This window comes from Schistocerca nitens, chromosome 10 (genome assembly GCF_023898315.1).
Source record: "Schistocerca nitens isolate TAMUIC-IGC-003100 chromosome 10, iqSchNite1.1, whole genome shotgun sequence".
NCBI lineage: Eukaryota > Metazoa > Arthropoda > Insecta > Orthoptera > Acrididae > Schistocerca > Schistocerca nitens.
This window is the reverse complement of record NC_064623.1, coordinates 129,632,076-129,654,786: the sequence shown is the minus strand read 5'-3', so window position 1 is coordinate 129,654,786 and position 22,711 is coordinate 129,632,076. Positions and strand designations below refer to the sequence as shown.

Here is a 22,711-nt window from a genome sequence, read left to right as displayed (position 1 = left end):
ATACAATTCTCTTGAATGACCGTCCGTTTCGATCACTCAACACACACATTTGTTCGTGTTGTGACGGCACATGATGTTTTTCCGTTTTCCGTGTATATGGTGTAAATCTCTGATACGATGTCTCCTGAAACACCAAACACTTTGGCTGCCTTGGTGCGGCAGTGCCCACCATATGAGCGCCAAGAATTTGCCCACGTACGACTTGATAAAAAACCGACATAATGCACTCAGAACCACACAGAACTTGACCACCACAGACGCTTGCAATGTATTAGGGAAAGTGGACAGGTGCCGTTTGTGACAAAACACTATAGTGCACGCTGCAGCCATGACTGGCATCTGCATTTATGTTCAAGCATGCATTTTTCGCGAGTTTGCATATTTGTCTCCAAACACAGACCGTAAAACTAGAAGAAAACGATCCCACCCCTTAACTCACGAGGTGTGGTCTCTGAGCCCAGACATTGCGAGAATTTTCAAACTCGCTCTCCAAGGAAATTTATAGGGAGTAATCCTATACTTCATCTAACCTCGTTAAATCGCCAATTCTATAAGGCTTTACGGTCGGTTGCATCATCGCCTTCATTGTTTGTTGGTAACACGTGCTGTTGACACATTCTGGGGTCTCCTGTGAACTACGTACCTGTTTTCTTATTATAGTGTGGTGTGCGTACTGTAAGACCTTCAGTACACACACCATCAGATTATTTGACTTGTCGCTCTAACGAAGTAGGCGAGTGTCAGCAATATGTCTCGTGGTCTTATCGTGGCGTGTTTATCTTCTGCCGTTAGGTCAGACGATAGAAATGCCACTTGCACACTTAGAGTAGCAGATTGACGGTGACCAACTTTAAACAGAAATTGATTAATTTTCAAACACATTTATTAAAATAATAACAAGTATAAAAATACACTCCTGGAAATAGAAAAAAGAACACATTGACACTGGTGTGTCAGACCCACCATACTTGCTCCGGACACTGCGAGAGGGCTGTACAAGCAATGATCACACGCACGGCACAGCGGACACACCAGGACCCGCGGTGTTGGCCGTCGAATGGCGCTAGCTGCGCAGCATTTGTGCACCGCCGCCGTCAGTGTCAGCCAGTTTGCCGTGGCATACGGAGCTCCATCGCAGTCTCTAACACTGGTAGCATGCCGCGACAGCGTGGACGTGAACCGTATGTGCAGTTGACGGACTTTGAGCGAGGGCGTATAGTGGGCATGCGGGAGGCCGGGTGGACGTACCGCCGAATTGCTCAACACGTGGGGCGTGAGGTCTCCACAGTACATCGATGTTGTCGCCAGTGGTCGGCGGAAGGTGCACGTGCCCGTCGACCTGGGACCGGACCGCAGCGACGCACGGATGCACGCCAAGACCGTAGGATCCTACGCAGTGCCGTAGGGGACCGCACCGCCACTTGCCAGCAAATTAGGGACACTGTTGCTCCTGGGATATCGGCGAGGACCATTCGCAACCGTCTCCATGAAGCTGGGCTACGGTCCCGCACACCGTTAGGCCGTCTTCCGCTCACGCCCCAACATCGTGCAGCCCGCCTCCAGTGGTGTCGCGACAGGCGTGAATGGAGGGACGAATGGAGACGTGTCGTCTTTAGCGATGAGAGTCGCTTCTGCCTTGGTGCCAATGATGGTCGTATGCGTGTTTGGCGCCGTGCAGGTGAGCGCCACAATCAGGACTGCATGCGACCGAGGCACACAGGGCCAACACCCGGCATCATGGTGTGGGGAGCGATCTCCTACATTGGCCGTACACCACTGGTGATCGTCGAGGGGACACTGAATAGTGCACGGTACATCCAAACCGTCATCGAACCCATCGTTCTACCATTCCTAGACCGGCAAGGGAACTTGCTGTTCCAACAGGACAATGCACGTCCGCATGTATCCCGTGCCACCCAACGTGCTCTAGAAGGTGTAAGTCAACTACCCTGGCCAGCAAGATCTCCGGATCTGTCCCCCATTGAGCATGTTTGGGACTGGATGAAGCGTCGTCTCACGCGGTCTGCACGTCCAGCACGAACGCTGGTCCAACTGAGGCGCCAGGTGGAAATGGCATGGCAAGCCGTTCCACAGGACTACATCCAGCATCTCTACGATCGTCTCCATGGGAGAATAGCAGCCTGCATTGCTGCGAAAGGTGGATATACACTGTACTAGTGCCGACATTGTGCATGCTCTGTTGCCTGTGTCTATGTGCCTGTGGTTCTGTCAGTGTGATCATGTGATGTATCTGACCCCAGGAATGTGTCAATAAAGTTTCCCCTTCCTGGGACAATGAATTCACGGTGTTCTTATTTCAATTTCCAGGAGTGTAACTTAACTTGGTTCTGGATGCTATTTACAATTGACAATCTGAAGTTCCTTTGGTCTTGGTACGTTAATCTTATTCTCACATATTTCAGATACTTGACAGTCTATACATTTCTCTTCATGGCTATGTACAGGAATTTCATAATCTTATTAGTTGCAGACTGAAACTTGACTATTGACTGGTACACACAAATGCAGACTAATACAGAGTAATGCAGACTGACTAATCGGAGGTGTGTACACTCGTTACAATACCTCGAGCGTTCAGCGCGAGTGTGATCCGCGAGGAGAAAAGGTTCTACGTTAGCAGCAATCTCATTGGCTGCGTGACATACTAATACGTGGATCGGCGGAAGCAGAATTTGGTCCGTCTCTAAGACAGCGCCATCTCGTAGTGCAGAGACTGACGAGCGCTGCGCCTGCGCTGTTGTGCTTAGTGGGGCGCGCTCTAGTGAGAAAGTTGTGTACGCGCTGACTACGCGGAACTATGTACACAACATTCTCTTTTACTGAAGCGTGCAGCAATGTAAGGCTAGTCGGACTTACTGTTAGTGCGGCAGATCAGTGGACGAAAAAAGTAGCACAGACAAGGTGAACCGACTGACTGTTGCGATCAGATAGCCTTTAACGAAGCTGTGTTGTGCGATACTGGAGCGTGGAGGACGAAAATTAATTGATGCAAGGGACATAACTCCAGATGTGTTCCGTTAGAGGAGGAGTGATACCTGGAATGACTCTTACACCATAGTCCGCACATCACACGAAAAACATACAAATTTCGTATAGTGCAACAACAAAAAAGAATCGTGGTATATTCCACATTATGAAGACATTGATACAGGGTGTTTCAAAAATTACCGGTATATTTGAAACGGCAATAAAAACTAAACGAGTAGCGATAGAAATACACCGTTTGTTGTAATATGCTTGGGACAACAGTACATTTTCAGGCAGACAAACTTTCGAAATTACAGTAGTTACAATTTTCAACAACAGATGGCGCTGCGGTCTGGGAAACTCTATAGTACGATATTTTCCACATATCCACCATGCGTAGCAATAATATGGCGTAGTCTCTGAATGAAATTACCCGAAACCTTTGACAACGTGTCTGGCGGAATGGCTTCACATGCATATGAGATGTACTGCTTCAGCTGTTCAATTGTTTCTGGATTCTGGCGGTACACCTGGTCTTTCAAGTGTCCCCACAGAAAGAAGTCACAGGGGTTCATGTCTGGCGAATCGGGAGGCCAATCCACGCCGCCTCCTGTATGTTTCGGATAGCCCAAAGCAATCACACGATCATCGAAATATTCATTCAGGAAATTAAAGACGTCGGCCGTGCGATGTGGCCGGGCACCATCTTGCATAAACCACGAGGTGTTCGCAGTGTCGTCTAAGGCAGTTTGTACCGCCACAAATTCACGAAGAATGTCCAGATAGCGTGATGCAGTAATCGTTTCGGATCTGAAAAATGGGCCAATGATTCCTTTGGAAGAAATGGCGGCCCAGACCAGTACTTTTTGAGGATGCAGGGACGGTGGGACTGCAACATGGGGCTTTTCGGTTCCCCATATACGCCAGTTCTGTTTATTGACGAAGCCGTCCAGGTAAAAATAAGCTTCGTCAGTAAACCAAATGCTGCCCACATGCATATCGCCGTCATCAATCCTGTGCACTATATCGTTAGCGAATGTCTCTCGTGCAGCAATGGTAGCGGCGCTGAGGGGTTGCCGCGTTTGAATGTTGTATGGATAGAGGTGTAAACTCTGGCGCATGAGACGATACGTGGACGTTGGCGTCATTTGGACCGCAGCTGCAACACGGCGAACGGAAACCCGAGGCCGCTGTTGGATCACCTGCTGCACTAGCTGCGCGTTGCCCTCTGTGGTTGCCGTACGCGGTCGCCCTACCTTTCCAGCACGTTCATCCGTCACGTTCCCAGTCCGTTGAAATTTTTCAAACAGATCCTTTATTGTATCGCTTTTCGGTCCTTTGGTTACATTAAACCTCCGTTGAAAACTTCGTCTTGTTGCAACAACACTGTGTTCTAGGCGGTGGAATTCCAACACCAGAAAAATCCTCTGTTCTAAGGAATAAACCATGTTGTCTACAGCACACTTGCACGTTGTGAACAGCACACGCTTACAGCACAAAGACGACGTACAGAATGGCGCACCCACAGACTGCGTTGTCTTCTGTATCTTTCACATCACTTGCAGCGCCATCCGTTGTTGAAAATTGTAACTACTGTAATTTCGAAAGGTTGTCCGCCTGAAAATGTACTGTTATCCCTAGTATATTGCAACAAACGGTGTATTTCTATCGCTCGTTTAGTTTTTATTGCCGTTTCAAATATACCGGTCATTTTTGAAACACCCTGTAGTTGCGAGCTAGATAGGAGGGTGTTTTTCTGTTTTCTTTCTTCCTTTCTTTCTTTTTTCGCAGTTATACATCTATTTATGGTGATATAGCAAGATATTTATTTTGTTGTATAATGTAATGAGGAATTGTTTGTTGAAAATAATAATATACAGCTGATATTATTTCCCTTTTGGATATAAGTAGTTAGGTTTTCTTGTCTATTGAATATGTAACATATTTTGACTCGTTGTTTACCATTTATTGCATTAATTTTGATTGGAATGACTTTGTGAAGTTAAATGTATACTCAGATACTGTGCAAGCAAAGTGAGAGTGATCAGAATATGGATTATGAGTGTCGAACAGTGTGAGCAGAACATGTGTCGCACTCATTTTTGTAGCGAGAAACCAGGAGGAAATTGAAAGTGTGCTGACTGTGTTGTGTCGTGAAACAATCTCTGTGTGAACGGAGCTGATTAACGATAAGATCACGTTTCTGCTTCTTCCTGTAGTGGAATATAAAAGCGTCTCAATAAGAAAGAGAAGTTGGACTGTGTAATACTGCCAAAATAAAAAATGCATCGCGTAACTATGACAACATAGCTATAGACGGACGACATTGTAGTTACAGCGTTCTGGAAAGAACTGTGTTCGCTTTGACTGTGCCACGTGCATTTTAAGTTTTTATTATTTTACGGCTGAGGTCATCGGTCACTAAGATTACACACTGCTTAACCTAACTTAAACTATTTTACTGTAAGGACCACACACACACACACCCATGCCCCAGGTAGGACTCGAACCTCCAACGAGGGGAGGCGCCCTAGACCACGCGGCTACCCCGCGCGGCGTTCCTCTAAGTATTTACGTTTAAAGTTTATATGTTTTTGCGTTCGTTTGTACCAGTTCTCAAAACATTGCTGCCACTGTGATGCTTGTACATAAAAAATGTGGTTTTGGAAAGATTTGATAGCGTCTTGAGATGGTGGAAATCACTCTCCTTGCATTCTTTTATTTAACGTTAAGGAGACAAAAGGAAGTCTTTAGGTTTAGGAATCCAAAATACAGATGTGCTTATTTTTATTCTTTCTATCGAATTCCATGGCAACTTAAGGATTTATAACTCTTAAACAGTTCTTGGAGCCAATCACATGTATGAGAACCTATTTCGTATGCTTGGTCCTTGGAAGCAGGACCTTAGTTTCGATGCACAAATTAAAATTTTCCCCATGTTTACATCTTAATCCATGCACATCTATATGTGTGCTCCACAGGCCACTGTATGGTGTATGGTGATGGGTATCTTGTACCAATACTAGTCATGTACTTTCTTGTTCTACTTACAAACAAAGCGACGGAAAAACGACTACCTACACGACTTTGTACAAGCCCTGATTTCTTTTATCTTATCTTCGTGGTCCTTATACGAAATGTTCGTTGGTCATAGTAAAATAGTTCTGCAGTCAAAATCCCAACGCCAGTTCTCTAAATGTAACAGAAATAGTCTCACAAAATCAAATTAATGCAGCAGAAGCACGCTTACAGTTACGAGGGTCACTCCAAAAGAAATGCACACTATTTTGGTAAAGATACAGTTTTCATTCTGCATGTGTGAAAGATTTACAGTGTGTAGATACATCCTTCCCGCTTGTTTTCAAACTTAGTTCAACCTGTTCCCGTGAGTGGCACCGTCACAGCATGTCTTCAAGATGGCTGCTACACTTGACGTTCGTTAGAAGCAACGTGCTGTCATAGAATTGGCTCTGAGCACTATGGGACTTAGCTTCTGAGGTCATCAGTCCCCTAGAACTTAGAACTACTTAAACCTAACTAACCGAAGGACATCACACACATCCATGCCCGAGGCAGGATTCGAGTCTGCGACCGAAGCGGTCGCGCTGTTCCAGACTGTAGCGCCTAGAACCACTCGGCCACTCCTGTCATAGAATTCTTGTGCTGTGAAAACAGTGGGAAACATCCACAAGAGGTTGAAAAAGGTGTACGGTGATGCTGCTGTCGATCGCACTACAGTTAGTCGGTGGGCAAGCATGATACGTGATGAAAGCGGGCACGGCAATATTGAGGATTGTCCTCGCAGCGGTGGGCCCCGTACTGCACACACCCCAGACAATGTGCAGAGAGTTAACGAATTGGTAATTGCTGACAGACGCTTCACAGTGAACGAATTGTCATGCTACGTTGAGATAGGGGAAGGAAGTGTTTGCAGAATACTGAAAGTATTGGCGTCAAAAAAGGTTTGTGCCAGGTGGGTTCCCAGGATGTTGACAGTGGCTCGCAAAGAAACAAGAAAAACGGTATTCAGGGAACTTTTGGAACAGTACGAGAATAGTGGAGATGAATTTCTTGGAAGAATTGTGACAGGTGATGAAACATGGCTTCATCATTTTTCACCAGAGATGAAGAGGCAATCAATGGAGTGGCATCATGCAAATTCACCCACGAAAAAAGATTCAAAACCACACCTTCTGCTAGAAAAGTTATGGCTACGGTGTTTTTCGATTCCGAACGACTCTTGCTTGTGGACATCATGCCAAGTGGAAACACCGTAAATTATGATGCATATGTGACGACACTGAAGAAACTTCAAGCTCGACTGAGTCGGCAAAAGCAGGATGTTTTGCTGTTGCACGACAATGCACGGCCACATGTCAGTCAAAAACCCATGGAAGTGATCACAAAACTCGGATGGACAACACTGAAACACCCGCCTTACAGTCCTGACCTGGCTCCATGTGACTATCATCTCTTTGGGAAACTGAAAGACCCTCTTCGTGGAACAAGGTTTGAAGATGATGACTCCCTTGTGCACGCTGCCAAACAGTGGCCCCAACAGGTTGCTCCAGAATTTTACCATGAGGATATACAAAAAAATGGTTCAAATGGCTCTGAGCACTATGGGACTTAACTTCTGAGGTCATCAGTCCCCTAGAACGTAGAACTACTTAACCCTAGGACGCCCAAGCGTTTTTTCTAACTTGGATGCGGGTTCGGCGAGCCCACAGGTATTAAATAAGTTTACTGACGAAAAATTACGTATAATTATGTATTTTAACTAAGGCATCGGTTTATAAATGTTGTTAATTGTTATAAATATTGGGCTGAGTGTATAAAAAATTTACATATTGCAATACAAAATACAGATGTGTTCATATACAATAGACTACTCTGAGTCCTCAACTTCAAGGCAAGAGACCACAATTTTTTCTGAATGACACTGTCCACAAGGTTCCTTAGATTGTTGTACTTCTGCTTCTTTGTTTTAGCTTTTCTTACACAAATATGGCACCGACCTTTCCCTGCAGGAGACTTATGTGCTTCTGTTGTCCCTTCTTTGATTTTCTTTTGTAGAATAGTCTCCATTGATTGAACAATTTGGTTAGATAACCCTCTTGCTTTGGCACTTCTTTCTTCTACCTGCAATTTCACTAGTTCCATCCCAGCTTGCAGAAGATAAAGTTTCCGTTTGTTGTGTTTCTTTTCATTCCATCTTGGATGTTGCTGGAAGTATATGGTGGTTGCATTGATAGAGGCCATCTCTTTGTTCCCCTCTTGCAGGTGTACATACGTGCCATTTGATCAACGGTATCAATTGCACCTTTAGTGGAATTATAATATGCATTTATCTCGGTTTTATTCTTCTCTCTTCCAACAGTGCCTTTATCTTGGTGCACTGTTGCCAAACATCAGTAAGTTTTTACTTGGATTCGTTTTTGCTGTGTAGGACTCCAAAGTTACTGGAGGCCTACGTATTGGGAACTGCACTAACTTACTGCAAGTTTACAAGATAAATAACAGCTGACTGACACCAACAATCACTTCCTCTGAAAGTAAACCGAATGTTGTGAATATCAAGAATACCAACCAACAAGAAACTAACTTGCATTGTTGTAGAGATGAGAAATACGAAATCCTACTAAGGGAAATTTTCTATAGCAAGGAAGCTTAAAGGGGGGGTTGTTGGACCCATAATAAGTTTACTTATTTTTTCTTTCAAAGCAGGAGTTTTCTATAAAATATATTGACACTAACGTTTCATAAAATAGCCAACAAACAATAACTCAAAGGGAATATGTAGTGTGAAAGTTACTTGGGCAAAAGCAGGGGACATAAAAAAATTGTGGGTTCAACGAACCCCCCCCCCCCCTTAGGCGTCCTATGGTTAAACCTAACTAACCTAAGGACTTCACACACATCCATGCCCGAGGCAGGATTCGAACCTGCGACCATCGTGGTCGCCTGGTTGCAGACTGTAGCGCCTAGAACCGCTCGGCCACTCCGGCCGGCGTGCGGGTATATAGGCGTAAGGCAGTTGAGAGGGATGGAAATTATGTGGAGAAATGAAAATATTGTTCCTAAGGGATGTATCACACACTATAAAACTTTCAAGCATGTAGAATAAAAGATGGATTTTAAAGAAAATAGTGTGCATTTCTTTTGGAGTGACCCTCATATCATGTTGCACTACAGCCAATGTAGCAGCACCCTTCTACAATGAGAACTGAATTGTAACAGATAGAAAGCACTGACTGTAGTTGTTTTACTGAAGCAGAGTGGCCCTCAGCCTGACTGAAGAGCAGCAGCTGCCAGGGGAGGGGAGGGAAGAAAAGGGGCTGGGCTGACCTCTCGAGGTACTGACCTGAGGCAAAGACAGTTCCCTCATTCGTGCAGACGCCAGTGATCAGCGGCACGTGCTGGAAGACACCGGAGCACAGAAGCTGCGCGGGGTCCCTCGGGAAGAAGGCCCCACCCTCGGCGTCAGCTGGCTCCACCGTGCCCACAAATGGGAACAGCACGCTGCGGGCCTTGTCCTGGAACAACAGATACCTCCCATGCAATGGCACGAAACCTCCAGCTCTGGAGAAACCACTGCGTGGCCAGTGCAACACGTACCTCTTCAGTGCGGCCGAACATGGCGTTCTCGACGAGCATCTGCGCCGGCTGTTTCCTCAGAAAGTCCACCAGCTGCTGGGAGTCGTCCGTCTTCAGTCCTAGGTGGGCGCCCAGTGCGAAGGATCGGTCCCGCATGCGGTCGGAGCACACGCCGTCCGCCACAGCCACACCACTGTGCGCGATGGCTTTATGGAAAAGGCCTGCCGAGATGGAGAATGAATAAAACTCCACCATTTGTTTGTACTACACTACAGAAAATCTGCATCTACATGTAGTCCATACTGTATAACCTCCTCCAAAGTGCATGGCAGACGATACGTCCTACAATTAGTGTACCCTCGCATTCCAGCAGCGAGAATAATTGCTTAAACGACTCTGTGCACACTGCAATTAGTCCCCCTTTGGGAGCAATATGTAGGGGGCTGTATTGTATTCCCAGACTCAAGGCATAAAGTTAGTTCTTGAATATTTGTAAGTTGGCTACCATAGGATAGTTTGCATCTATCTTCAAACGCCCACCATTTCAGTTTTGCTAGCATCTCCATGTCAGAGTACCACACCTGAAACAAACTTGTGATCATTCGTGTTGATTTTCATTGTATACCGTCAATATCCCTTGTTAGTCTTATATCATATGGGTCTCACAGAGTTGAACAATATTATAGGATAGGTCGCACAAGTCTTTTATAGACCGATTGCTTTTCGCTAGTAATCTATCAGTGAACTGAAGTCCGCCTCCTCCTTTATATACAAGTGAACCAATGTGATCATTCCATTTCATATCCCTAAAATCTCTTGTAGTCTGGTACTTCAGTAAGTTGATCGATTCCACATGTGATCCATTGATACTGTAGTCATAGGATACTTTGTTCTTTCGTTTTGTGAGGTGCTAAATTTTACATTTCTGAACACGTTTAAGTAAGTCGGTCTAACGCGCTGCTTCCCCAGCAGGAAGGCGTGCCAGTCCCCGTCACGAATCCGCCTGGCGGATTAGAGTCAAAGTCAGGTGTGCGGGCCAGCATGTGGATGGTTATTGAGACGTTTTTCCATCTACCTCAGCGAATGCGGTCTGGTTCCCCTTATTCCGCATCAGTTACACTGTGTCGACGATTGCTGCACAAACAGTGTTTCCATGTAGGCAAGACAATAATTACTACGCAAACATTTGGGGCTACACCCATCTAGTATCAGACGTTCCCAGAGGGGTCCACTGGGAGCCGAACCACACAATAAACCTGGGTTCGGTGTGGGACGGAGGTTGGTGGATCGACTGCTGTGGCCTGTTGTGGGGCTGTGAACCACTGAGGGTTGCAGTGGGGCGAAGCCTGTCTGTTGCTTCTAGGTCCCCGGTTTAATACAATACCATACAAGGCCCATAGATGACAAGGATGAACAACGGCTGCAGGGATGTGTACAGGCGAGTAGACATACAACTGTTGAACAAATGACCACCCACAGGAACCGAGGGGCTACCAATAGTGTCTTCTCAACGTCTGTTCCACGAATGTGCCTACATGTGGGCCGGTGAAGCAGGTGCCTCTTTCAGGCATCCATGTTGACTGCTGTTTATCGCTGACGAGGGCTGGAATTTGCACGCTAGTAACGCAACTGCACATCCACTAAGTGGCGACAAGTGGACTTCTCTGAAGAATCACGTTGCTCCATTGGGTAGATGGCCTTTGGCGTGTACGGTCCTACAACAGAAGTCTGAACGGTCCAGGCTGCAGGAGGGGTCATTTTGGTCTGGGGAATATTTTCCTGGCGTTCTCTGGGAGATCTCGTCACTCCAGAAGGCAGAAAGGGCAACACAAGTACGCATCTATCGTTGAGGACCATGTCCATCCCGTACATGCAGTTTGTTTTTCTCAGTACAATGGCATCTTCCAGCAGGACAATGTAATGCAGCACATAGCTCACAGGGTACATGTGTGGTTAGAAGAGTATCAAAATGAGGTTACCTACTCCACTGGCCACCAAACCTCCCCAGGTTTAAACCCAATGAATTCTGTGTGGGACCACCTCAATTGGGCGGTTCGCGCCATGGATTCTCACCGAGAAAACGAGCGCAAGTGACCATAGCACTGGAGTTGGAAGGGCTCCCCATTCCTGTTGGTAACTCTCTGACTGTTCCTGCAAGTCGCACAGCACTCTGCACTGGATAAGGTGGGTATTCACGCCTTTGATGGGTGGTCATCACATTAATGTTCCTGGCCAGTGTATCTTTTTATGGTTTCTTTGGAAACTGCCATTGAATAGTACTTCATGTGTGGAATTGATGAAATAGTAAAAAGGTAACAGCGCCGCAAACCACTGTCCACCGTCCACTGTCCACAAGAGGTCACACAAACGTCTTCCCTAGTACACCACTGGCCATTAAAATTGCTACACCAAGAAGAAATGCAGATGATAAACGTGTATTCGTTGGACAAATGTATTATACTAGAACTGACATATGATTACATTTTCACACAATTTGGGTGCATGGATCCTGAGAAATCGGTACCCAGAACCACCACCTCTGGCCGTAATAACGGCCTTGATACGCCTGGGCTTTGAGTCAAACAGAGCTTGGATGGCGTGTACAGGTACAGCTGCCCATGCAGCTTCAACACGATACCACTGTCCATCAAAAGTAGTGACTGGCGTATTGTGACGAGCCAGTTACTCGGCCACCATTGACCAGACGTTTTCAATTAGTGGGAGATTTGGAGAAGATGCTGGCCGGGGCAGCAGTCGAACATTTTCTGTATCCAGAAAGGCCCGTACAGGATCTGCAACATGCGGTCGTGCATTATCCTGCTGAAATGTAGGGTTTCGCAGGGATCGAATGAAGGGTAGAGTCACGGGTCGTAACACATCTGAAATATAACGTCCACTGTTCACAGTGCCGTCAATGCGAACATGAGGGGACCGAGACGTGTAACCAATGGCACCCCATACCATCACGCCAGGTAATACGCCAGTATGGCGATGACGATGTGCGTTCACCGCGATGTCGCCAAACACGGATGCGACCATCATGATGCTGTAAACATAACCTGGATTCATCCGAAAAAATGACGTTTTGCCATTCGGGCACCCAGGTTCGTCGTTGAGTACACAGTCGTAGGCGCTGCTGCCTGTGATGCAGCGTCAAGGGTAACCGCAGCCATGGTCTCCGAGCTGATAGTCCATGCAGCTGCAAACGTCGTCGAACTGTTCGTGCAGATGGTTATTGTCTAGCATACGTCCCCCTCTATTGAATCAGGGATCGAGACGTGGCTGCGCGATCCGTTACAGCCATGCGGATAAGATGCCTGTCATCTCGACTGCTAGTGATACTTGGCCGTTGGGATCCAGCACGGCGTTCCGTATTACCCTCCTGAACCCACCGATTCCATATTCTGCTAACAGTCATTGGATCTCGACCAACGCGAGCAGCAATGTCGCTATACGATAAACCGCAATCGCGATAGGCTACAATCCGACCTTTATCAAAGTCGGAAACATGATGATACACATTTCACCTCCTTACACGAGGCATCACAACAACGTTTCACCAGGCAACGCCGGTCAACTGCTGTTTGTTTATGAGAAATCGGTTGGAAACTTTCCTCATGTCAGCACGTCGTAGATGTCACCACCTGCACCAACCTTGTGCGAATGCTCTGAAAAGCTAATCATTTGCATATCACAGCATCTTCTTCCTGTCAGTTAAATTTCGCGTCTGTAGCACGTCATTTTCGTTGTGTATCAATTTTAATGGCCAGTAGTGTAATTACGCCGTTAACAGTAATTAAACATATCAAGTGGTCAAATGTCGACATTGAGCTGTGTCAGATGCTTTAAAGCGATTCCAGACATACAGTGCTGAGCGTTACATTGGATGTGTACTCTAGCGTGACACAGGCACTGTGTTGTATCACATTTGATATCCTTAGGGTTTACGAAGTTTCCATGTGGACATTGTGTCTCAATTTTTTCCACACAGAAGTATCCAGAGGTGTTAAGTGTGTTGATCGTGCAGGCCACTTTGTGTATCGCGAATGACTGTCTAACGATCTCCAAATGATCAGTGAAGAAGGTCTGTGCAGATGTGCGACACGTAGATCATGGCGGTGCTCATTTTGGTGTAGGAACGCTTTAGAGTGGTAATAGCTGAGGGTTGTGGGGGCATAAACGTTTATTGACCGTATTATAATTTGTTAATGACACAACCATTATCGAGATGGCTCAAAATTAATAGCTCAGAAATTACTTGTGCTCAAGTTTTGCACACATCACTTGACAAAATCACAAACCAAATGTTGCTTTACGAAAGGAGAAAGTGTGTCTTGCGCTGATTACGTTCCTAGTGAAAAGCTGATTAAACAACCAATCTAGCCTTTCGTTAAAATGAACACACACAATAAATCAGCAAACCTGTAACTAATTACTATACATCTGTAAAGAACAATATTAAAAAAAGACTATTTTCGAGCACAGGAGTGCTATTATACCTACAGCTTTGATTCCACCGGTTTTTCTGAATTCGGGAGTGGCGGCTGAGCACACGATCATCACCAAACGACGCGCGCAAGAGATCTTTCACGGGTCTACCAATATGAGGTGCTTTTTTTCTTTTGGTTCTAATAAAACCCCATGTCATTCCAAGCATGTGTGTCAATTTTTACCTCTCTATCTACATTATTCCGTGGTTTATTAAGTTTTCAAGTTTATACAAACTTTTTGATCACCTGGTATATCAATTTCCGCTCCATTCCGATATTCCATCGTGAAGGTCTTTTTTTTCCTTAGGTTATCAGAAATTGTAGTTGCAGCGGTTCTGCCCTTATGACGCTCGTACATATTACAGCACTGCTTCATACACTTTCTGGGACAATTTTAAGGAGAATCACAGCCCGATGTTCGCATCGAACACGACCAGGAAGTCTGTCTCCGTTGGAGAGTTCTGGTACGCACGAAGCAACCACCAAAATGTAGCTGCTTACAGCCAGTCGAGTGTCAACAGAAACCATGACACGAGGAACCGTCTGCCCACTTGGAACTGACGGCTACGGGTTGATAACCAGCTGAAGCCCACCACCCGCACCCAGAACGAGCTGGTCCGCTGCTGGCCTCAGAGCTCACTGCTCCACCCGTGCCGTGAAATCGGTGTAACTGCTTTCCCTGGTCGCTTCCTTGCTTTCTGATTCCCCACTGACTCACAACGTCGTCCAGCGCTATGTGGGCAAACAGTAGTCTGCGTGGACGGCCCTGCTTACAGGACGTACAGCTCCAGAAAGAGCCGCTACTGTCCCCAAGACCACCCTGGGCAGCCGTGGCTTGCCGGCACCGGAATAAAGTCTGTGGTACCGACCACAGAAGCCGCGCCGCGCGCTGAACACTTCTCTCCAGAGCTCGCAGTCTTCCGAAGGGGGATTCGCGGAAGCAATGGAGAGACGAGTGCAGACGCTAAAGTAACCTCTGGCGTGCCACAGGGGAGTGTTGTGGGACCATTGCTTTTCACAATATATATAAATGACCTAGTAGATAGTGTCGGAAGTTCCATGCGGTTTTTCGCGGATAATGCTGTAGTATACAGCGAAGTTGCAGCATTAGAAAACTGCAGCGAAATGCAGGAAGATCTGCAGCGGATAGGCAATTGGTGCACGGAGTGGCAACTGACCCTTAACATAGACAAATGTTATGTATTGCGAATACATAGAAAGAAGGATCCTTTATTGTATGATTATATGATACACTGATACAATGGTAGCAGTTACTTCTGTAAAATATCTGGGAGTATGCGTGCGGAACGATTTGAAGTGGAATGATCATATAAAATTAATTGTTGGTAAGGCGGGTGCCAGGTTGAGATTCATTGGCAGAGTCCTTAGAAAATGTAGTCCATCAACAATGGAGGCGGCTTACAAAACACTCATCCGACCTATACTTTAGTATTGCACATCAGTGTGGGATCCGTACCAGGTCGGGTTGACAGAGGAGATAGAGAAGATCCAAAGAAGAGCGGCGCGGTTCGTCACAGGGTTATTTGGTAAGTGTGATAGCGTTACGGAGATGTTTAGGAAACTCAAGAGGCAGACTCTGCAAGAGAGGCGCTCTGCATCGCGGTGTAGCTTGCTCGCCAGGTTTCGAGAGGGTGGATGAGATATCGAATATATTGCTTCCCCCTACTTATACCTTCCGAGGAGATCACGAATGTAAAATTAGAGAGATTCGAGCGCGCACGGAGGCTTTCCGGCAGTCGTTCTTCCCGCAAACCATACGCGCCTGGAACAGGAAAGGGAGGTAATGACAGTGGCACGTAAAGTGTCCTCCGCCACACACCGTTGGGTGGCTTGCGGAATATAAATGTAGATGTAGATGTAGAACGCTGTCTTCGCTTTTACTCTCTGCCAGGAGGTGTGGCCTTTCGGGCGCGTTTTACGATGCGGCACACCAAGTTCCGCTCAAGACCTTGACTGCGAAGCAGCTGAAATGTACGTGTGTGATCAGACAAAGGATTTGTAAAATACTACATTCCAACTTATATCATTCCCGCTACATTTCGTTCCATAATCAGCTTCATTGCATTTACACTCCTCTGCAGAGTGAAAATTTCATTCTGTAAACATCCCCCAGCATTTGGCAAAGCCAACTCTCCTCAATACCCTTTCTTCTGGGAGTGCTATTTCTGCAAGTTTTGTAGGAGTGATTCTGTGAAGTTTGGTAGATAGGAGGAAACATACTGGGGAAATTAGAACTGTGAGGACAGGTGGTGATTGGTGTATGGGTACCTTGGTCAGTTGAACACTTTCCCACGAAAGGCAAAGGACCCGAGTTCGACTCTCGGTCTGGCACACAGTTTTAGTCTGCCAGGAAGTTTCAATCTGAATGGTGTCTACAAAAAGTGCAAAGTGATGCTGCATTTCTAAGCAAGATTTTGTTTGTGAATAAAGTACCATTTAGAAACCAAGGTGCAGTGAATCTTCGTAATATGCGTTTTGTTGGTCAGTTGGTAATGCACGCAGGCTGAGAGAAATGGATACACAATGGCCTCGGCCTGTCAACGTGAGCTGCAGGCTTTTCAAGACTCACAACAGTGGTCCCAGTTTTGTTGCTGGGCCAAGTATCAGATCTCTACAGCTTCTCATAGTTGTACTGCTGCAGCTGTTGGAAACCACGGCACCGCACTTGAGAAAAGGAAGATTGGGCTTAACGTCCCGTCGACGTCGATGTCATTAGAGACGGAGCACAAAGTCGGATTAGGTCAAGGATGAGGAAGGAAATCCTCGTGCCCTTTCAAAGGAACCATGTGGCTGTAGCCGAGCGGTTCTAGGCGCTTCAGTCCAGAACCGCGCTGCTGCTACAGTCGCAGGTTCGAATCTTGCCTCGGGCATGGATGTGTGTGTGATGTCCTTAGTTAGGTTTAAGTAGTTCTAAGTTCTAGTGGACTGATGACCTCAGATGTTAAATTCCATAGTGCTTAGAGTCATTTGAACCGCTTAGAGCAACCATTCATCAGGAGCCAGCATATCTGTGTAAGGCCATCGAACTCATGTAGATTCAGCTGATCTGCAGGACCGGGCAAATAATCCACAGCTGTCATTCTATCTTAGATTCTTTAAATGCGAACATTTTTAGGTTAGGCTTTACCGTGACTGTTACTGACATTAAATGAAACAACAAGTTCACTGTTACCAGTCACCGTTTTATTTATTTCCACGACGCGTTTCGAAGGTTTAAACCTCCATCATCGGGTGGCTTAAAACTGTATGTACATCAACTACTGGCACAAATGTATATCTATCTGCATATTTTATAGCATTAACCAATGTATTACCCCAACCTTTAGGCAGCTAATATATGCAACATGTCTCTCCTTCTGCCTCCAGCCTCTCACTTCACATCTGTTTATTAACACCAATCAAAGAGTGTAATGTATGTATGATTTTACTGTTGTAGCCAATATGATCATTGTAATTATAGTCTGTGACATTTCACCTAATTGTTATCAATAAGTATGAAGTTTAAGCCATTTTAACATTTCACCTGATTGTATAAACGAGTACGAATGTTTGCTGTTTTAACTTGTCAGAATTGGATTTATATACCACCTGAAGTACACACACATATATTTGACACCTCAAAACAAACACCGCCAAATGCTTAAAGCAATTATTCTGTAATAATATTGTTATGATGTATATTCTTTGCACTTTGCGATTGTGTCTTCACTCCTGCTATACGAACTTTGCACCCAGCTGATTCCAGACGCCATATTTGTTTACAAATTTGGCAGTATACATGTGATGTGTTACGACAGCAAAAGGAACCTGTGATCACTGAAGGTACTGTAGTTTACTTATTTAATGTTTACCATTAGATATCAGTTTAATTTTTCGTCAAAAGTTATCCTAAACCATATTCTGAAATAGTGTCTCGTTTCTCCACTAGGCAGTGCCACAAGTTCCTCCAAAAATCGTAACACAACACACACGCAAATGTAATACTTACTAATGTAAATCCACCCGATGATGGAGGTTTAAAACTTCGAAACGCGTCGTGGAAATAAATAAAACGGTGAATGGTAACAGTGAACTTGTTGTTTCATTTAATATCTTAGATTCCCTCAAGAAGCACTATGGAAGTCCAGGTGAATGTTCCCCGTGGCACAATACGGCTTCCACCAACCAGCATCGGTGGCGCAGTGCATGTTTTGAGCAACCATCGATCTGGAGACGGCATATCTGTATAAGGCCATCGAGCTCATGTAGATTCAGGTGATCTGCAGCAATGGTCACATAATCGACATCTGTCTTCCATCTTAGATTCCCAAAGAGACTCCATGGGAGTCGTGAATGTTCCCTGTGGCATAACACCGCTTCCATCAAATAAAATCGGTAGCGGAGTGCATGTTTCGAGCAACCATTCATCTGGAGACAGCATATCTGTATAAGACCATTGACCTCATGTAACAAGAAACTTGATTCAGCATTCCAAGCCACACATGTCCGTTGATCCACAGCCTTTTCGGTGATCCAGTGCTCACTGCAATCGTATTTAGCTATGTCGTTACGTCAAACCGGAAACATGTAGGGGGAACTGCTGCAGAGCCCCATGTTCGACACTGTGCGCTGAACAACGTTCTCGGAAACATTTGTGCCCGCACCAGCATCGACTATGTTGTCAGATATGCCACAGATTGCCACGTTTCCTGCTTTACAAAGCGGACTGTTCTCCATACTCCACGTTCTGCGATGAGGCGTGGGTGTCCAGTACTGGCCATGGTTTCAACGTCCTTGACCCTCTATCGTCTAACGACAGCAGCTTGTAAACAGCGACCAGCTACACCATTCTTGAGATGCCTGACTCAGGCGCTGGGCGATTAACACCTGCCCTGCTCCAAAGTTGCTTATACCTATGGATTTCCCAGTTTTCGGCCTGTATCGCCGGATTGATGATTCCCACTCGACTCTGCTCCGATTACATAGGGTGTAACAGGTTTAAGTGCAGACACTTTCCTTGGTGGACGTGGACAGTGCACTGGACAACATTACATCAGTACTTCATTTGCAGCTTAGTAATTATAGCTATTACGAGAAGAATGTTTTTAGATTGTTTAGTACCTCCAAGTACATATGACAAGAACAAGCCATTACTACTTATGTCCACTTGGACAGGAGGTCAGCTTTGATACTGTCTACATAGTAGTGCAATTACGAAATATCAAGCAGTAAATTGTGTGACATGTTTGACGGAAGACCGTTTATGCAGACAAAAACACTCAGCACATAGGTAATTGTACCACATATAAAAATACCCAGGTTTATACCAGCTACACGCTCTATACTTCAACTGTGGCAGTAAGTCTTCGCTACTACCGTCGACCAAAACAGAACCACGAAGATCAACTTCCAAGCCAACAGACATCCTCTGCCGCCTCAGCGTTACGTCATCTGCCATGGTATCTCTGGTGGGCCTCGCTGCAGAGCATCTAACGATACTGCAAGTCATTGGTATAGCAACCAAATATAGCTGTCTGCTGCAGCGAGTACATAAAAATGCCCATAGGCGGCAGTCTGCACACAATGTCGATTACAGCATGCCTGTCATTTTGTTTCTTTTACTTAAATTTATTATGATTGGATAAGACACGTAAAATTTTATGTATGTAATTTTGTATTTCTTTCATTTTTCTTATAAATTCGACTAAACCAATCAAAGTAGCATATCTGCCGAATCATTGGTTCTCAATGATGTAATGCTGTAGGCGATATGCGGAGCTTATAGACTGAAGAGCCAAAGAAACTGGTAGACCTGCCTAATACCATGTAGGGCCTTCGCGAGCACGCGGAAGTCCCGCAACACGACGTGGCATGGACTCGACTATCGTCTGAAGTAGCGCTGGAGGGAAATGACACTATGAATTGGTAAGAGTACAAAGGCTTGGAGACCTCTTCAGAGCAGCACGTTGCAAGACATCCCAGATACGCTCAATAATATTCATGAATAGGTAGTTGGTGGCCAGCAGAGGTGTTTAAACTCGAAAGAGTGTTCCCGGAGCCACTCTGTTGCAAGTCTGGACGTGTGGGGTGTCGCATTGTCCTGCTGGAATTCCCCAAGTCCGTCGGAATGCCCAATGGACATTAATGGACGCAGGTCATCAGACAGAATGCTTACCTACGTATCACCTGCCAGAGCCGTATCTGGACGTATCAGGGGCCCCATATGACTCCAACTGCACACGCCCACACCATTACAGCTTGAATAGTCACCAGCTGACATGCAGTGTCCATGGGTTTATGAGGTTGTCTCCATACCCGTACACATCCATCCGTATACATCCATCCGTTCCATACAATTTGAAAGAAGGCTCGTCCGATCGAGCAACATGATTCCAGTCATCAACAGTCCAATGTCGTGCTGAAGGGTCCAGGCGAGGCGTAAAACTTGTATAGTGCATACGAGTGGGCCTTCGGCTCCGAAAGTTCATATCTATGAACTTTTCGTTGAATGGTTCGCACGCTGACACTTGTTGATGGCCCAGCGTTGAAATCTGTAGCAGTTTACGGAAGGGTCGCACTTCTGTCACGTGGAACGATTCTCTTCAGTTGTCGTTCGTCCCGTTCTTGCAGGATCTTTTTCAGGCCTCAGCGATGTCGGAGATTTGACGTTTTACCGGATTTCTGATATTCACGGTACACTCGTGAAATGGTCGTACGGGAGAATCGGATACGCTGTGTCCCATCGCTCGTGCTCTAACACCACTTTCAGACTCACTTAAATCTTGGTAACCTGCCAATGTAGCAGCAGTAACCGATCTACTGCGCCAGGCCTTGTTGTCTTATAGAGGCGTTGCCGACTGTAGCGTCGTTTTCTGCCTGTTTACGTATCTCTGTATTTGAATACGCATGCGTATACCAGTTTCTTTGGTGCTTCAGTGTAGTACGAGGGCTGTCCAGAAAGTAAGTTCCGATTGATCGCGAAATGGAAACCACAGTGAAAATCAGAATTGTTTTATTTGTAACAGTTAGCTATACTTTCCAGCTACTTCTCTACGTAGTCGCCATTCAGACTTACAAGGGGAGGCCGCCAATTGTGAAATTCAGATTCGATTCATACTGCGCATAATAAAAGCTCATGACCAGAGGTGTAATATGGCAAAGCACCAAGATGCACTTCTCAGCCGTTGTCGAGAAAATCGACAGTTAAAAGAAACCGTTACGGTGAAATAGTCTCTACGATTAATAGTTTGCTACAGCGCCGTGGCGCAGCGGTAAGCGCTCGGGTTCGTAATCCGAAGGTCGCCGGATCGAATCTCGCGCCATGCAATTTTTTTATTAGTTTTTTGTATATATATATATATATATATATATATATATATAAACTATTAATGAATTGCTTATGCACGTTGGTGAAGGCGGATCGCTCTCCAATTGTACCGCCTCCATTTTTCCGTTTTTTTAACAGGGTGTACCAAAGCTCTCCCGTCCGCACTGATTTTCGACGATGTTATAATTTGCGCTAGGGACCGCATCTACCTTCTTTCGAAGTTAGCAGGCAACTACGCTGTTATGCGGCGGCTCGTTTCGGCCCATTCAACATCTGTCCTTCAAGTGTAACGAGCGAGTAACGGAGTTTATATTTCATACCTGCCACAGCGAATTTGTGTTCGTGGAGTCTCTATTCTAATTCGAACGTTTGACTTACGCTATACGTATTCGTTTCGGAATGTCGTTTCTACGTCTTCCGTTAACTATACGTGGTTAACATTATGAAGACAATTAATAACATTTGTGAAATACAACTTTGTTTGCGGAAAACATAATGATGTTCGAAGTCGCCAGTTTTTCCACGACAAACGACTTTCAACAACTTATTATATGCATAATTGTTGCAACTGATTGCCGGGAAATATATATATATATATATATATATATATATATATATATATATATATATATATATATATATATATATATATATATGATTTACAAAAAAACAAATACTAAAAAAAAAGTTGCATAGTGCGAGATTCGATCCGGCGACCTTCGGATTACGAACCCAAGTGCTTACCGCTGCGCCACGACGCTGAGGAAATTTATTAATCGTACAGAGTATTTCACCGCAACGGTTACATTTAACTGTCGATTTTCTCGACAACGGCTGAGAAGTGCATCTTGGTGCTTTGCCACATTACACCTCTGGCCATGAGCTTTTATTATGCGCAGTATGAATCGAATCTGAATTTCACAATTGGCGGCCTCCCCTTGTTAGATATTCGTCGTAGCGTTGCACCAACTTTCCAATACCCTCATCACAGAAGACTGCCTCCAGGGCATTCCGCCAATTCTCTACGCTGGCCTACAGCTCGTTTTCTGTGCAAAATGTCTTCATAGCCAGCGGTTCATGTGAGCAGAGATGAAACTCAGAGGGAGACAATTACGGGCTGTATTGCGGGTAATCATACATTTCCAATTGAGAACGATGCAGGAGCATCTCCATTGCCACTACAGAATGCGGCTGAGAATTGTCTTGAAGAAGAAAACGCACGACAGTTATGTGATGTTGGCTGCATAGCTTGAGGTGAAATTTCTCACCAGGTCCTCCTACTTGGCGGGAGACACTATTTTCTAGACAT

General features: G+C 45.5%; 1 protein-coding gene across 1 annotated transcript in view; it reads right to left on the bottom strand.

The window, feature by feature from the left end:
• LOC126210344 (esterase FE4-like) overlaps positions 1-22,711 on the bottom strand; it is a 107,174-nt gene that overhangs the window by 40,227 nt on the left and 44,236 nt on the right. Inside the window, exons 5-6 of the mRNA XM_049939559.1 lie at positions 9,607-9,806; positions 9,353-9,524 (exon numbers count right to left, since the gene is read on the bottom strand). Coding sequence (XP_049795516.1) covers positions 9,353-9,524; positions 9,607-9,806 — 372 coding nt within the window. The remainder of the gene's footprint in view (positions 1-9,352; positions 9,525-9,606; positions 9,807-22,711) is intronic.